This window comes from Artibeus jamaicensis, unplaced genomic scaffold (genome assembly GCF_021234435.1).
Source record: "Artibeus jamaicensis isolate MK-2021 breed Jamaican fruit bat unplaced genomic scaffold, CSHL_Jam_final contig_233, whole genome shotgun sequence".
NCBI lineage: Eukaryota > Metazoa > Chordata > Mammalia > Chiroptera > Phyllostomidae > Artibeus > Artibeus jamaicensis.
Window position 1 is genome coordinate 21,421,272 of NW_026521486.1, and position 16,704 is coordinate 21,437,975.

Sequence of the window (16,704 nt, forward strand, 5' to 3'; positions counted from 1 at the left end):
TTAAGCTCCCAAGCAATTCTGGAAAAGGTTTTGGAACCAAGAAATGTGTGTTGGGGAGGGGCAAAGGAGAAAGGACTACGAATCAGCAGGAGGCAGGGGAGCCACTGGCTACCTTTGTGCAGGACCGCATTGGCAGGCTTGTTTCCTGCCATTGACTCCTTGGACAGGTGCTGATGACTCTCTGCCAAACACTCCACCTCAGCAAAGCGGGTGTTTAGGGCCATGGAAGGGTGAGAGGGGTCCTCTGACATGTTCAGGTAAGCTGCTCGCCGTAGCTGCTCCTCAATCACCAGGGCTTGTTCTAGGAGCTGGACAAGGCAGAAAAAGGAGACGGGAGTTGGACTAACACTCACTTTGCTTATTTCTGATGGGCCCCTCAGAACCTATTAAAAATCTTACAGACTGCTCCCCCACACCCAAGCAGTTCACCACTGCATTCTTTTTTTTTTTTTTTACTTTTGCAGGTCCATGTTTTTAAAACTCTATTCTTTATTGATTCCCTTACACAAAAGTGATAAAAACTCAATTCAGAAAACAAGGAACATAAAAACATTTTTAAATTACAAATAAACCTACCTCTTAGAGATACTGTTAACATTCTGAAGTTTTTCTTTCCATAGATGTTTTATATAATTGAAATTACATATACAGATATTTTCACTCAAAGTTTCATAGTAAGCATCTTATTAACTGCACTTTTTAAAAAACTTTGTAACCTTCACCCGAGGCTATCTTTATTGATTTTAAAAGGATGGAGGAAGGGAGGGTGGTACAAAGACAGAAACAGTGAATGAGAAACAGACATCCATCAGTTGCCTCAACCAGGGATTGAACCCTTAACCTAGGTATGTGCCCTGACCAGGAATCGAACCCACAGTCTGGTATATGGCACAGCACTCCAGTTTAGCCACTCGGCCAGAGCTATTACAAATTCTTTTTATATATTTTTTAATTTTTCCTTATTTTTTAGAGAGAGGAAGCAAGGGAGAGGGAAACATCAATGTGTGGTTGCCTCTCCTTCACCCCCTATTGGAGACACCTGGCTGTCAACCAGGCCTGTGCCCTGACTGGGAATGGAACCAGCGGGTGGCAGTTTGATTCACAGGCTACCACTCAACCACTGAGCCACACCAGCCAGAGCATACCAATTTTTTTTTTTTTTCAGATTTTACACAGAGTGGGGAAAGGGGAGAAAGAGAGGGAGAGAAACATCACTGTGTGGCTGCCTCTTGCACACCCCATACTGGGGGCCTGGCCCACAACCCAGGCATGTGCCCTGACTGGGAATGGAACCAACAGCCCTTTGGTTCGCAGCCGGAGCTCAATCCACTGAGCTACACCAGCCAGGGCCATACCAAGTCTTAATAGTTGCACAGTAGTCCACCCTATGACTATACCTATGATATCACTGTCATTTAAGTTTTACTTTTTAAAATTATTTTTGTTGTTTCCTTTGCCTTCGCCAATAAGTGACCCTTTCTAATGTATTTACTGAGTCTTTATATAAAATGTTTTCTTCCTTTCCCCACTACCTATCTTCTTAAAGATCCATTTATGTTGTTGTATCACATGTATTGTTTCTTCAGTGGTTGCTCCGTCTCCAGGATGTGAATCACATTTTATCTATCTACACTCCCAATGCCAATCATCTAGGTTGCCTCTAGGCCCCAACACCACAAATTATATTGCAACAGACTCTTCTACCTGTTGTCTGATAGACCTGTGCAAAAGGTTCTTTGAAATAGATTTCAAAAGAGAGAATGTTAACTCACAAGTTATGAGACTTACTTTGCTGACGTATCCCCATTGATTCTTAAAAAGAATCCATGAAGGGGGTCATGAAAAAGAACAATGTGAGGACAATGGGCTGTTGCTTCTTCCACAAGATCTGGCTCCATCGGAGCCTACTACTTTACCCCCAAACAGACCAAAAATCTACTTTCAATCCATGTGCCCCATTTCCTTCACCAACTCCCTCCTGCCCCAAACTATGAGCCTTCTCCAGGATCAGACCTTGGCTTGCTGCTGATCTTTGAAAGCATTCTCCCAAGAGATCTTTCCTCTTCTAGGTCAGCCAGAACCTATATGCAAATGATTTGATGCTTTTCAAACCTGCAGCTCAAGCACTGATTGTTCTGATTCCACTCATGTATGGATGATCATTTCTTTGATCCCACTTGTTTATGGTGATAGAGATACTGGGAAGTTTGTGAGAAACACCAAATGACTTGCCTTAAACTGAATTTACTCCTTTCTACAAACTGTTCCCTCTCCTTGCTTCCCTGATCTGCTAGTGGTAATTAAATTTTCTCAGTGATTCGGGCTCAAAGCTTCAATGGAGACTTACTCCTTTGCATCTCAAATCCAGGAAGTCAGGAGTTGGCAAACTATGGCCTAGGGGCCAAATCTGGCCTGCTGCCTGTTTTTGTATGGCCAAGGAGCTAAGAATAGTTTTTAAAAGGGTTTAAAAAAATCAAAATAAGAAGTGTGACACTTAACAAAAATTGTATATCCCTGGCCAGCATAGCTCAGTTGGTTGGAGTCTTGTCCCCATAACCAAAGGGTTATGGGTTCAATACCCAGTTAGGGCACAAGCCTATACTGTGGGTTTGGTCCACCAATCTGTGTTTCGCTCTCAAATTATTTCTTTCTCTCCCTTTTTCTCTAAAACCAAAAAAAAAAGTGTCCTTGGGTGAGGATTAAAAAAAATTATGAGGTTCATATTTTAGTGTTGATAAATCAAGTTTTACTGGAACACATTCGTGCTTATTCATTTATCACCTATGACTGCTTTCACCTGACAGAGCTGACTATATGTAACAGAGACTGTATATCCCACAAAGCCTGAAATAGTTACTATCTGGCCCTTTAAAAGGTTTGCTGACCCCTACAAAAAGTAAGTAAATTCTTTCAACTCTTTGGTGTTTTATCTCCTTTCCTTTATCCTTTTCATTTTCCCCAGCCAGCATCACAGCCCAACCCTGACGACCTCATGACTGCCTACTTGACAGTTCTATGATTTCATGAGTGTTGCTTCCATTCCCCTTGATCAAAACTCTTCATAAACCTTCAGTAGTACCCATTAACTATAAAATGAAGTCCACACTTTTATCTGGTGCCAAGAAACCAACTACTGCCCTCTAGCTCTTAACTCTCTCTCCAACCTCTCGTGTTTTCTATAACCCAACCAGGCTACTTTGCTGTTTCCAAATGCCCTAAGTTCTGCTGCCTCTATGTCTTTGCCCAATTTAATCCCTTTTAGTTCAAACAGCCTTCTGTTTCTATCCAACAATCTCCATTACATTCATAAAAACTTAATTCCAATACCACCTTCCCCACGCAGCCATTTGTGAACTCTCTCCCAGCTAAGATGCCCTCTGGAGAACATTGTTATGGATTCAGCAGTCTCCCTCCCAACATCCAGAATGGCATTCATTTCATGACACATTTGCCTCTACTTTAAACTGAAAGCTCCTTGAGAACAGGCACTATGCCTTATTTGTCTTTGTATCTTTGTGCCACTCAGCGCTTGGCACATGTTTGAAGGTTTATTAGTGTACACTCTTTACTCCCCCGACTGCACCTGGCTTTAGAGCCACATGTCTCCGCTTCATGGCATCCCATTTTCCTATTCTGATGGTCTGCACACAAAGTGTCCTCAATACATAACTGCTGAACTTCTGAGTAAGAGTCCCTTCAGCTCTGGGCTTCTTAGCCCTAGTCATTCTGAAAACAAAACTCTACCTTTGCATGTCCTTTTTGCACCCACTCCACGCCTTATCCACAGACTCTCAGACCCAGGAAAAAGTATCACTAGCCCACTGACACCCCTACCATCTCAGAGATCCAATTCAGTCCATCTCTGTGTCTTTCTGAAGTCTAACCTACAGTGTTCTCCCAACACACCCAACCTAGAGCCTGTGTCATTCATCAGTCAGTCATCTTCAGCCCCTTGAACAGCTGATTAATTTCCAAGTCTGTATGTCTTGACCTTTAATAATGAAGATACTTGGGAACAAAGCCTTTCATGGAATACAAAAAGAGTTAAGTACACAGAAGAACACAATAAATAGTACAGCTGAATGCACAGACTCCTTCCTTTGTAGACACTTCTGTACTTTAAGAGCTGTTACTTCAACATGGTACCCCTCCCAACCCTGCTCACCTTGAACCTTCGTGCTAGAAACTTATTCTTGATCTCTAAGAAATTTCCACGGTTCATTTCACCCTTGAAAGGCTCATTGAGGATGGCATAGCGTGGGTCATTCTGGATGTCCTGCCACCGGGCATAGCCATGACTATTAGGAAATTGCTCAGGAAAAACAAAACAAGGAAAGTAAGAGCCTCGATCTGTGCAACCTTCAGAAACCTTCACCAAGAATCACAACCCAGATGGAGGCAAAGGATACTTTATGATGCCAGCCAGCAGCCAGTAGTCGTGTCGTCGATGCCAGATCTCGTAAGTCTTCTTGGTGACTGTGGCTGCCCTCTCTTCATTCTGCCAAAGGGAGTGCAACTCTAAAGAGGAATTTCGAGAACATTGAAGAGAAAAAGAAAGGCAAACAACTGTGAGAATTCAACATGCTATTTATTCCTGCCCCTCAATACCACTTTAACAGTATGCCTGTGGCTTTCTAACGTGGAGCCCAGAGGACTATGCAATCAGCCTGGCATTCCCTCATCTAGCTGAGGTCTCTGCACTCTGGTTTCTAACAACTCCTCTAACTTCACCTCAGGTCCTTCTAACCCCAGTGGGCCCCTCATTTTCCTACCAGTAAAACCACCATCTGCAATGTTGAACATGAAACGCTGTTTAATATTTTTTTTCTGCTTCTCATCATTCAGCTCCTTGGGGGTTTCTCCATTCTGAAGCATCACCTCTTTTTTTTCTTCTTCTTCTTTCTTCTCTTCTACAGGATATGCAGAAGAAAAATGTCAGCTCCAGACACTGTGGCCCTTATCCACAGCAATATGTGCTAGAAGGTATCTACCTCCACCCTTTCTCCACACAGGTGTTTCTCAAACCCAGAAAGGGTGCCACCAGCCCAGTGACAACTAATGTGGGGGACAAAGAGGAGTCTTGTTATAATGGCTATGTGAGTGTGGATACGAAGGTTGGGGGTTGGAAGGGGGGTGTCCCAGTGATAAAGTCCTTGCTTCTAGTTTTAGAATCTTTCTAAACCAGTCAGCTTCTCCAAACACCCACCTTTATCCTCCACCACAATGGGAGTCAGGTCTATTGCTGACTTCTCCTCTACCTTCTCCACATCAGCAACACCTGGAGGGAATAGATCACACTGAGAGTGTACCTAAAGAATGGTCTCCTCTGTTCCACACTATGTCCAACTGGAACAATCCTAAACCGAAATCTTTATGATTCAAGTCTCGAAAGAGGTCTTAAAGTGAAGCAGGGGTGGGGGGTGGCAGGGGGGCACACCCACAATTTTAAACAAGGGTATAGGATTCTTTAGTGTGTTACTTCTTCCTGACCATCTCTACAGCCTGGCTGGAAGTCCAAGAGTAACTGGTTTACACAGGGATCTGTAGTGCTTGAAAATGTGGATACCTTTGGACTCTGTCTCCATAGGTTCTTCTGTCCTCTCCTTCACCTCTGCCTTTTCTACTTTCTCCTCTCCCTCAGGAGGTTCAATAACCACCTTTTCATCCTCTGAGGCAGGGGCAGGGGGCTGTGGACACTTCAAAGGGAAAAAAAAAAGTTGAAGCAGATAGGCTGGCATCAAAAAGGAAGAACAGGTTTATCCATTTGCCTTTGGTATGGCATCCAGTCACCTCCATCACTTACCTCAATGGTGGCCTCAGGGGCTGCAGATTTAACCTCCTTTTCTGCTTCTGCATTCTCTTCTTCTTTGAGGCTATTTTCCTCTATTTTTATCCCATCCTCTGCAAACAATAAAAGACTAATAATTAGGAAGAAGTTCCTAGATCAGAGAGAAGGTCATGCCTCCTCAATCTGTCTCATCTTATTGTCCTCTCGTGCCTTTAAGAGCCAGCCCTATACTCAGGACGGCCCTCCTAAACTGAGAGGGAGATTGCTGTGTGTCCTGCCAGAGTCCCCTGTTACAACTGAGCACAGGGGAGCAAAGAAAGCATAGGCCAGGACAAGAAACAAGGGGCAGAAATGACAGTCCCAGGCAAACTTACCAACAGGTGGCGCAGGTGCAGGAGTATTGGGTTGTGTGTCCCCTGGAGTAGAGGGTGTAGGCGTCTTTGGGGAAGGTGACCCTGGCTGGGACATTTTCTTGTTTTCCTCTACTTCAGCAAGTTCAGGCATACTCCAGCGCCCATTAACATGCTCAAACTCCTGAACCTACAGCAACAGGACAAGATGTTGAAGACCAATTACAGCTCTAGGTTCCTTTCCTATGGCTCTCTAGTTTTTCCTAAAACCTGAACAATGGAGAGAGGCTCAGGGCTCACCTTCTTGCGAATCAAGGACATGACGCCAATCCTAGTGAGGACATGCTGGCGAGACAGGCCTTCTCGGGGGACACCATCAGCAAAGGTCTCAGCCCCATCTGCTCCTGGCTCACATAAATGCCGCATAAAAAGAGAGACGTAAGCCCTGTAAGTGAAGAAATAGAGAAATGAGTTCAATAGAGGTCATGCCAATTCCTAGATCAGATTCGTTCTCACCCCAGTCAAGTATATCCCAGACTACTCTGGCTCCACCCTGTGGTAAGGCCCACGACTATAGTAAAGGCTGGTCTCCAGACCCCACGCCATGCCTGAGGTTCTCTTCCTGAGGAGTTAGGAACACAAATAACCCTACTACTAGGAGCTTCACCTGCCAATTTCATCAGAGGAAAGAACCCCTTTCCCAGCTCAGCCTGGACTAGTGCAATGAAATGCCCAGAGAAGAGAAGCAGCCCTTGCTCTACATCAGTCGTATTCCATCTCTCAACTTACTTGAACTCTTTCTCTGATTTGCCTCGCAGATCTCTCACAAGCCACTGGGTGGTAAAAGCATCCTGAGGTGGCATCCCGTATCGCATGATTGCATTAAGAAAAGCTTTTCGCTGCCGAGCATTAAAACCAAGTACCTAGGGGGAGAAGGAACCTAGGTGAGAAGGAGCAGGTCTTACTTTACCAAAGACCCAATACGGGCACTCACCAACACCTCTTAAGAATCATATGGCACTTACTTCAATATTCCCCCCAACACGGGCCAACAGAGGAGGTAATGGTTTATCTTTATCATTCCGCAGGCCCTTGCGACTGGGCCTGCGGGGAGCTGCAAGAAAAAAGAATGCATGAGTGACACAAGTAAAGGTACGAGATGAAATATTTAAACAACCAGCAGAAAGGCATAGCCCTCACCTTCTGAACGTTCATCAAAGTCTTCATCACCTTCCTCTGAGGCCACCGAATAATCGGACTGGTTGTCGGACTGGTCGTCCTGCCAATCTGGAGGGAGAGAGGGCAGATGAGCGGGGCCCACTGCTCTAGTGGAACGGCCCATGGGTGGGGGGCGGGGCCGGCCACACACACCTCGGTCCTCCTGGGAGCCATCATTGTAGTTGACCTGTTTACGGATTCTTTTTCCTTTGCCCAGATTTCGGGCCAAATCTTCTTGCTGCTGCTCATAATGGTGCCGCAGCAATTTCTCCCAGTAGTCAGGATCCACACTTTCTTCCTGTTTTATGATTTCCCGTTCTACCTCCTCTTCCTCCTGGGACAGAGGGAGGGCCAGGACTCAGGGGTGCTGAAGTCAGCACCACCAGCTACCCCTGGTCCTCACAGTTCCCATTCTACTAGCTCCTTTTCATGATGGGACTCAACTACTTGGTGTGCCTGCTTGGACCTAAGAACTTGAAAGAAACTGAATCAACATTAACATGGCTTTTTGTAATTCTATATCGATCAGCAGTCAACATAACTGAAGAAAAATATGGGCAGGAGCCATTATCACAAGAGGTAGATGAAGAGATAGTGTGCTTTCTTCTAACCCCTTGTACTGATGCAGACACAGCTGGGAAACAACAAATGTACAAGACGAAGGTCAGAGCCTTAGCAAAGGCATAATGGAGCCGCTCTGAAACCCTACAGAACAGATGAAGTAGAAGGGCCATAAGCCCTTCTGTTCTTCTAAACTTCCTAAGTTTACCAACTGTGTGCAAAAAAATCTTATATGTGTATGTTCACACACACAATTTTATGTTCCTGTAATGTTTATGCTCCTCTGAAAGTCTTCTTACACTGTTTTCAGACATTTCAGGACCACTAACTGATTCTAACTCCCATGTATTAAAATTAAACTGCTGCTAATAGCCAATATTAAAAACAACCTAAATGTCCATCATTATTAACTAAATAAATGTTGTGGTTTAGGGGTTAGGCAAAAATGGATGAAGGGGTTTAAAATACACAAACTCCCAACTATAAAACAAGTAAGTCATGGGAATGTAATGTATAGCATAGTGACTACAGTTAATGATACTGTATTACATATATGGGGAGACTGCTAAGAAAGCAGATCTTAAGAAAAAAAAAAATTTGTTGCCCTGGCTGGCGTAGCTCAGTTTATTGAGCGCGGGCTGCGAACCAGAGCGTCGCAGGTTCAATTCCCAGTTGGGCACATGCCTGGGCCAGGTCTCCAGTGGGGGCCACACGAGAGGCAACCACACACTGATGTTTTCCTCTCTTTCTCCCTCCCTTCCCCTCTCTAAAAATAAATAAGTAATCTTAAAAAAAATAAACTTGTAACTATATAGTGATAGATGTTAACTGGACTTACTGTGATCATTTTATAGTATAAACACAAATTATCAAATGATGCTATACATCTGAAACTAACATTATGATGTAGGTCAATTATACCTCAATTTTTAAAAATAAATAAATTATGGTACTTCCAAACAAGGACATACTATGCAGGAAAAAAAACTGGGGAACTCTTAGCCCTGGCTGGTGTAGCTCAGTGGATACAGCGCGGGCCTGCGAATCCAAGGATCGCGGTTGATTCCTAGTCAGGGCACATGCCTGGGTTGCAGGCTGCTTCCCTGCAGGCCAGTTCCCATCAGGGGACACATGAAAGGCAACCATACATTGATGTTTGTCTCCCTCTCTCCTTCCCCTCTAAAGATAAATAAATAAATAAATAAATATTTTTTAAAAAATTGGGGAGCTCTTTATGTGCTGATTTAGACTGTTATCTCCAAGATTTATTAGGTAGGCAAAAGCAAGGTAGAGAACGTTATGTATAAGAAACTACTTTTGGGTTTAAAAAGTAAAGAAAAAAACACATTTGTGTGTATATTCATGTGTGTCTGTATGGATATATAGTAACTTGTACATTCATAAAACGTTTTTAGGAAGATATATAACAAACTGAAACCACTGGTCATCCGCAGGGAGGGCACCAGGCAGGCAGAGGTGGGAGAGGTTACCTTTGTATCTTTTGAATCTTGAACCATGTGAATTATCTACTCAAAAAAATACAATTTAAAAATATTATAAACAGCAGCTACAACCACTAATAAGAGGGCCATTTGTATACCTGTGTAATCCTTAGCAGAGGTTATCAAGGCCGGGGGAGCACCAGCCCTCCCCTCCCAAACTCTAAGCACATGCTGCCAGTCAGTCACTTTTACATACAGTCACTGCCTTGACAGGAACAGGGAGCACCTTCAAAAGAGTAGTTTTGATTGAAATCTAGTCTAGTGACCTATGTCAGACTTTCCAACCAGTACTACTTCACTGAGGTTAGTAGCATCACCTTCAAGAACAAAGGTAATAGATATATATATCAGAAAAAACACGGTGAGAGAGATGGTTCAAAGTTGGAAGGATGAGAAAAGATGGTAAAACCACCAGTCACTTAAGTCAGTTCAAAGAACTCTTAGCTGAGTGGTTTAAAGAAGACGAAAAGAGAAAGCAAATTTTAGTCCTGGCTGGTATGGCTCAGTGGACTGAGTGCTGGCCTGTGAACCAAAGGGTTGCTGGTTCCATTCCCAGTCAAGGCCCACAACCTGGGTTGTGGGCCAGGTCCCCAGTAGGAGGCATGCAAAAGACAACCACACATTAATGCCCCCCCCCAAGAAATAAATAAATAAAACCTTTAAAAAACAAACATAAAAACAATTAAAAAAATTATACCCAACTTTATCATTTGGAGAAAAAAATTATTACAGAAGCCACATATTTATCACTGTTTCAGTGTTTTTTCTATTTCTTTACTAAAAAAAGACCAAAAAAAGGAAGGAAAGAGGAAAAAAGAACAACCATTCTGTTTTTAAAAGTATAGTGAAACAGGCTCTCTAGGTATATGTTGTATTTCCTATCTTCCCCCAAAGAAGACCTGAAGTAGCAAGCGAAGTTTACTTGTAGAGTTAATAAAATACATAAGAGAAAATGAGATTCTGATAAAGAGCTAATATAACTGTTCTGAGTGTGAAATTTTGCTGTGGGTTTCCTGACAGCCATGGCAAAGAAAATGTGATGAGTCATATGTTACAGTATTTATTTTCAAGAAGACGTACATCAACTCATCAACATAGTAATTTGCCTAGAGATAGTTTCCTCCTGTCTTAAATACTATCTTAGTCTCAGTTCCAATTTTTGAAGCAATCACCAAGCAAAGTAATGCCTTAGACCCATACTCACCCCCATTTCTTCTTCCCGCACCACATACTGGGCCACTTTGAATGAGCTCAAATATTCATTCATGCCCTGCAATTCTGTGTCTTCAGTCTCATCCTGGTTACGGTCCAACAGTCGTTCGATGGCCTTATCATCATAGTGGATAACACTGCTATCCTCTCCCTCTTTGTTGTCTCCTCCTATAAAGAATCAAGGGTCCATAAACACAAAGTCAGCTTTGGCAGCTGCAGCAGAAAAAGCAAGTTCTACAGGAACCTAGGTATCAAAGATTCCCTTTAGAGAGGCCAGGCTGTACACCAAAACAAGCTCTAGACCAGCTCACCTCCATCTGTGGCTTCATCCTTGAATAGTTCCTCAGTGCCAAACTTGAGGATGTCATCAAGCTCCTGTTTAGACATGGATCCAGTCTTGGAGCCCAGCCCAGGCCGAACCACTAGATGCGTCAGCATCATCTTCTTTTTTGCCACCTGTGTGATACGCTCCTCCACTGACGCACGGGTCACAAACCGATAGATCATGACCTTCTTATTTTGTCCAATACGGTGAGCTCTGCTAAAGGCCTGGAGGTGGGCACAAAATGAAGCCGGAAATTGAAGTAACCATATTTTCCTTTCACTCTTGCCTAAACTTCCACATTAGAAGCAAATATCCAACACTACGCAGGAGCTGCAACCTGCCTTCATACAAAACTTCCTTTTGCACCCCTGCCCACCAATACCACATTTATCATGTTACCCAAAGTAGAACCACAGATAACCCAAACTCTCTGGCTTACAATATAGTGAAAGACAGAAAAAAAAAATCTATTCCAGATAGTGGAGCCCTCACTTCTAGTAAGTTCAGTAACACGTTGCTACCTCTGCTCACCTGGATGTCATTATGAGGGTTCCAGTCAGAGTCATAGATAATAACTGTGTCAGCAGTGGCCAGATTGATTCCAAGGCCCCCAGCTCGAGTGGAAAGCAGGAAGCAGAACTGTTGAGCACCCGGTGCTAGGGAAGGAATCAAAAACACCATTAGAAGTATCTTCTAAATTCCCATTAGTAAATGTAGAGGGAATATCAGAAATGTAAAACCTCATGAGCTATGCCATAGTAATAATCATTGTAAGCAAGGTCCATCTGTGGACACTGAAATCAATGTGAAAGTTTAAGAAGAAAGAGGGTATCACCATAGTCTCAAATATCTCTTAAGATACTTATCTATTACAGTAGAAAAATAACTTTCTTCCCATTCAGTGGAGAAACTCAACAGATACCACCTGTACAAGTAGTCAAGGTTAACATCGAGAATAATGATGTACTAAAAAGGACACAGCATTGCTTTCTAGTATTCTTGCCCAGAATGCCTAATCTCAATCTAATCATGAGAAAACTGACATACTTAGAGACAGTCCACAAGTAATTGACCAGTAATCATGAAAAGTATCGGTGTCACGAAAAAAAGGGAAGAATGAAGGGGAAGAATGAAGAACTGTCGCAGATGGGAAGAGATTCAACAACTTAATCAATGTGGAATCTGGGCCTGAATCCTAAAGTAGTAAAAGGACTTTAGGGGTAAAACTGGTAACATCTCAATTCAGGCCTACAGTTTAGTTAACAGCATGACACCAGTGCTGATTTCGTGGTTATGATAATTGTACCATGGTTATAAAAACTGTTGAGAAGCTGGGTGAAGAATATAACACATGAACTTTCCGCACTATTTTTGCAACTTTTTGTTCAATCCAAAAAAAATTTTGTAAGACATTTATTTTTAGAAAGGAGCAGGAAGGCAGAAAACAGAAGGAGAGAAATATCTATGTCTGAGAGAAACAGTGACTGGTTGCCTCTCTCACACCCCAATCCAGGCATGTGCCCAGACTGGGAATCCAACTGGTGACCTTTTGCTTTCCAGGCCAGCGCTCAGTCCACTCAGCCACACCAGCCAGGGCCAAAACTATTACTTTTTTGAAAAAGAAAAGGTAATGGCTATTGAGATAAGTCTGCCACTAATTTGTGATATGCACTTAAGTTCTGGTCCCTCCTGGGCCTCAAAATAATAAAAAGGGGAGCAGTAAAGAAAATGGTCTTGTTTCTAGCAAAAGAACAAAGACTTCAAAGAAAAAAATCTCCTAGAAACAGTCTAATACATTCTTCCTATCGAGACATTCTAAAGATTTACCTTCCATTATCAATTGACAAAGGCCCACAGGAACTATGCAGAAAAGCAGATGCACAAGAAGAACAAGCACCTGATCCAAAGACACAACAAATGAGGATGCCTGGATATAAGACACTCCTTCTCACATACCATTGAAACGGTCAATGGCCTCCTGACGCATGTTCCCAGTGATTCCACCATCAATACGCTCATATTTATAACCTTCATGTTCCAAAAAATCCTCTAGCAGGTCCAGCATCTTGGTCATCTGAAAAAGGAGCAAGTTTAATTACGGGAAAGTCAGGTGATAGTCCCTTCCCTCATGTGTCACTGAGGGCCGTCTGCTGCTATCCCCTAAAGCTCCCAGCCCACATGATACCTGGGAGAAGATGAGGACACGGTGCCCACCCTCCTTAAGGTTCTTGAGCATCTTCTGTAGCAGCAATAATTTCCCAGATGCTCTGATTAGGGCACTGCCATCATACATGCCATTAGGCATCTTAGGAGCTTCCTGAGGGAAGAAGAAAAAAGTAACTGAAAGCAAGCCTAACAGAACAGTTCTAACTCAGAAAGAACCAGAGGTGGCACACATACCATTGCAGCCACGGGAAAGAGATACGGGTGGTTGCAGCACTTCTTAAGATCCATCACCACATTCAGCAGAGAGACCTGATTGCCACCACCTCGAGCATTAAGTGCTTCAAAATTTCGAGTGAGGATATACTTGTAGTATTTCCTGCATGGGCAAGGGAGGAAGGTAAGTCAGCCTCAACAGTCTTCACACTGATTCAAAACCTGGTATCTCCTTTCCAACATATCTCACTTTGGGACTAAGGAAGCCAAACAACTACCACCACCATTTTAGGACATATTAACATCCAAAGCTCCGCGCATCACACTTCCGTACCAATGCTGGTAAGTGGGAGGAGTTAAGAAACAGTTCACAACTGGCTCCCTTCCACTGAGATATCTTAACAGTATTTGCAAAATGGAGTCAACATTCTGTCCTTCCCAACATACTTCTGCATAGGGCTCAGCTCCACACGCACAATCAGTTCCGTCTTGGATGGCATGTTCTTGAACACATCGGCTTTGAGACGCCGCAACATATGAGGCCCCAGCATGTCATGCAGTTTTTTAATCTGGTCCTCCTTGGCAATGTCAGCAAACTCCTCCAAGAAGCCTTCCAAATTGCTTCAGAAAGAGAAAGGGAAACATTGTTGAAGACAGAGAAAGGAAAGTGATACAAGTGGACAATGGGAAAATCAGCGGCAGAATTATGAGATTATACATAAACACACTTACTGGAACCTCTCAGGAGTGAGAAAGTTGAGCAGATGAAACAGCTCTTCTAGATTGTTTTGTAATGGAGTCCCAGTCAGCAACAGCTTATGCTGGAGTGAGTAACCATTTAAGACTCGGAAGAACTGGTGAAGCAGACAGAGTTTAAATGTAATGAAAACAGGGCTCCGGTATGCCTCTGCAGAACTCTAAGCTGTTTCACTGCCCAACACTTAGGTCCCCCACCCCCAACTCCATCTCTCTTTTAAAGCCTGGCCACCAAGAAAAGCAAAGACCATTCTCCCTTTCCTCTCCTCGTAAGTCTCCGATTAATGAGTGGATGATACTAAAAGCTAACACTGGAGGCCACAGTTTCCCTCCTTTCCCCTCACCTTTGACTGATTGTTCTTCAGCCGATGGGCCTCATCCACAATGAGGCAAGCCCAGTCGATAGAGCCCAAGATAGCCATGTCAATGGTGATCAACTCATAGGATGTCAGCAGCACGTGGAACTTCACAGATGCCTCTTTCTGCACAAGATGGCACTCTGGTCACTAATGTTCAACTTGTCCAGCGTCAGTAAACCCAAGGGACTTATGGGGCTTTTCCCTCCTTCCAGCTGTCATCGTTTTGCCTCACCCCAGGGACCCAGTCATAAGGAGGCAAACAAGCCCATAGCAACAACTCCCCCTCAAGAGCAGTCTCCCTTGCACTAAGATACCTTCATGCGAGAGGCCTTCTTGCCACCACGAATGGCATTGTCTTCAAAGGAGAACTCATTCTCTCGGATGATGGCCCGGCTGTCTTTGTCACCCACATAAGTCACCACATACATATCTGGAGCCCACATTTCAAATTCCCGTTCCCAGTTGATGATGGTAGAGAGAGGGGCACTCACTAGGAAGGGGCCTTTGGAATGACCCTTTGAGGAAGATGAGAAGCAGCAGAGTAAGGACTATGGCCCATTCTACTACAACCCCAGGTCCCACCTCTACCCACTGTCAACAGCTATTTGAGGACTGGCATATGCACTGGTGTCCCCACCCTGACCTTTTCTGCATATGAAAACACCCTGCCTACAGCTCTCCACAAAGCCATACCCGACACTGCAGGGAGCTCAAAACCTTACTTCTTCCATTAAGTCTTCCCATACCAATTCCACCCAGAGTTCACTGATCTCAACACAAATCCATCCCACAGCACTAAGGCTCTATGCACCCACCACTAATCCTACTCCTGGCTCCATTCCCCCAAAATCTTCCTCTGTATACGTGTGTCAATCAGTGTCATTCAAGGTTAGCAATCAATTTCTTCCCCCCACCCCCCCCAGCCTCGCCTATCTCCTCAGTGTAAGAGAAGACCATGAAAACAAAATATGCCCACAAAAAACCAACAGCCCCAGCTCCCCTACCTCCTTGTAGAGGGAATAGAGGAAGACTGCTGTCTGGACAGTTTTCCCGAGGCCCATCTCATCGGCCAGGATGGTGTCTGTGCCCTGAGCCCAAGAGAAGCGCAACCAATTAAGGCCCTCCATTTGATACGGGTGCAGGGTTCCACCGGTGGCATCCAGGTACTCCGGCTGTCGCTCATACTTCACTGTTGGCTGAAGGATGAAAAAAGGAAGTCAAGAACTGGCAAGGAATTCCCTTCCTTTCATAACTGAGCGGTGGCCTCCTCCTCACACATTTTCCCTAGATCCTCCTTGGGAGAGCTACAAGAAATTGTGGGGGAAAAGGTCCTCACTGGCCATTATAACTTTGCATTTGATTTAGGATCCTCCAAGAAGCAAGGCAATTAACAACCTATCAGGCAGACGGAAGTCTTGTGGTTTCAAGGTTCTGAGGAAAGACACATCACAGCCTCACTAGCAATACATCAATTCTGCTGGTCAGGATCTACCAGGTAGATAATCCTATGTTTCTCATGCCCAATGCTGCCCCCAAGATTCATCTTTTTAACATTAATCATCCTTATATTACACATACAGACAAAAAAAAAAAAAAAAGAGGAACTGAGCCATAAATTATATGAATTATGGGTCAGAAGACCCAGGTTCCAATGTTTCATACAAGTTTGATTGTATGATTCTCCCCTCCTTAGGTAACACTTCCTCCATCATATAAAACACCACCTCCTGTGCTTTTAGTTTTGATAATGAAAAGAGAAAGTAATCCTAGTGTTTTCTCTGACTTACGGAGATGTGGCAAGCAAAGAGACTTCACGAAGCAGCCTCAGCGATAAAGTTACTACTCATACCATCGTTAGACTGCAGCATATGAGACACTGTCCTACCCAATAACTGGTGTCCTCCCTCTTCTGCCCAACTCACATCAACGGTTGGAGTTTCAGGAGGCCTCTCCAGCTTCCTCAGCTTCACCTTCTTGAGCTTCTTGCCTGGTCGTCCTTCTTCACCTCTCATTAACTCCCTGAAAGAGACAGACATCACATCGCTGTCTGTGGTCCTTCTCAGTAAGAAGCAACTATACTCACCAAAGTCACTTACTCACCTGTGATTCCAATAGCTCTGCTTGAATAGGTCATAGTCCTGTATCTCTACATCCTCACTCTCCCAGGACGCCTGATCATAGGGTAAGTCTCGCCACTTGATCAAGTAGTGGACATGGCCCTTCTTGTCCACACTACAAAATTAAGAGGAGAAAA

The 16,704-nt window shown here is 43.9% G+C and overlaps 1 protein-coding gene and 1 non-coding gene across 9 annotated transcripts in view; both read right to left on the reverse strand.

The window, feature by feature from the left end:
* Positions 1-16,704, reverse strand: part of CHD4 (chromodomain helicase DNA binding protein 4) — a 28,886-nt gene that overhangs the window by 1,784 nt on the left and 10,398 nt on the right. For 3 of the 8 annotated variants that reach the window (XM_037160813.2, XM_037160815.2, XM_037160809.2), the window contains exons 13-38: positions 16,551-16,682; positions 16,373-16,469; positions 15,455-15,646; positions 14,765-14,965; positions 14,436-14,573; positions 14,068-14,189; positions 13,783-13,956; positions 13,357-13,498; positions 13,142-13,273; positions 12,913-13,030; positions 11,488-11,612; positions 10,943-11,180; positions 10,624-10,799; positions 7,510-7,690; positions 7,339-7,425; positions 7,164-7,252; positions 6,928-7,061; positions 6,439-6,583; positions 6,163-6,328; positions 5,804-5,901; positions 5,567-5,696; positions 5,207-5,278; positions 4,773-4,910; positions 4,410-4,518; positions 4,166-4,298; positions 110-308 (exon numbers count right to left, since the gene is read on the reverse strand). In XM_037160813.2, coding sequence (XP_037016708.2) covers positions 110-308; positions 4,166-4,298; positions 4,410-4,518; positions 4,773-4,910; positions 5,207-5,278; positions 5,567-5,696; positions 5,804-5,901; positions 6,163-6,328; positions 6,439-6,583; positions 6,928-7,061; positions 7,164-7,252; positions 7,339-7,425; positions 7,510-7,690; positions 10,624-10,799; positions 10,943-11,180; positions 11,488-11,612; positions 12,913-13,030; positions 13,142-13,273; positions 13,357-13,498; positions 13,783-13,956; positions 14,068-14,189; positions 14,436-14,573; positions 14,765-14,965; positions 15,455-15,646; positions 16,373-16,469; positions 16,551-16,682 — 3,668 coding nt within the window. Of the gene's footprint in view, positions 1-109; positions 309-4,165; positions 4,299-4,409; positions 4,519-4,772; positions 4,911-5,206; positions 5,279-5,566; positions 5,697-5,803; positions 5,902-6,162; positions 6,329-6,438; positions 6,584-6,927; positions 7,062-7,163; positions 7,253-7,338; positions 7,691-10,623; positions 10,800-10,942; positions 11,181-11,487; positions 11,613-12,912; positions 13,031-13,141; positions 13,274-13,356; positions 13,499-13,782; positions 13,957-14,067; positions 14,190-14,435; positions 14,574-14,764; positions 14,966-15,454; positions 15,647-16,372; positions 16,470-16,550; positions 16,683-16,704 lie in introns of all 8 variants that reach the window. The other 5 variants (XM_037160814.2, XM_037160810.2, XM_037160811.2 and 2 more) reach the window with 4 other exon arrangements.
* LOC119060634 (small Cajal body-specific RNA 11) lies at positions 5,984-6,123 on the reverse strand. The gene has a single exon (XR_005084630.1). It is a non-coding gene; the product is annotated as a small Cajal body-specific RNA 11 (non-coding RNA).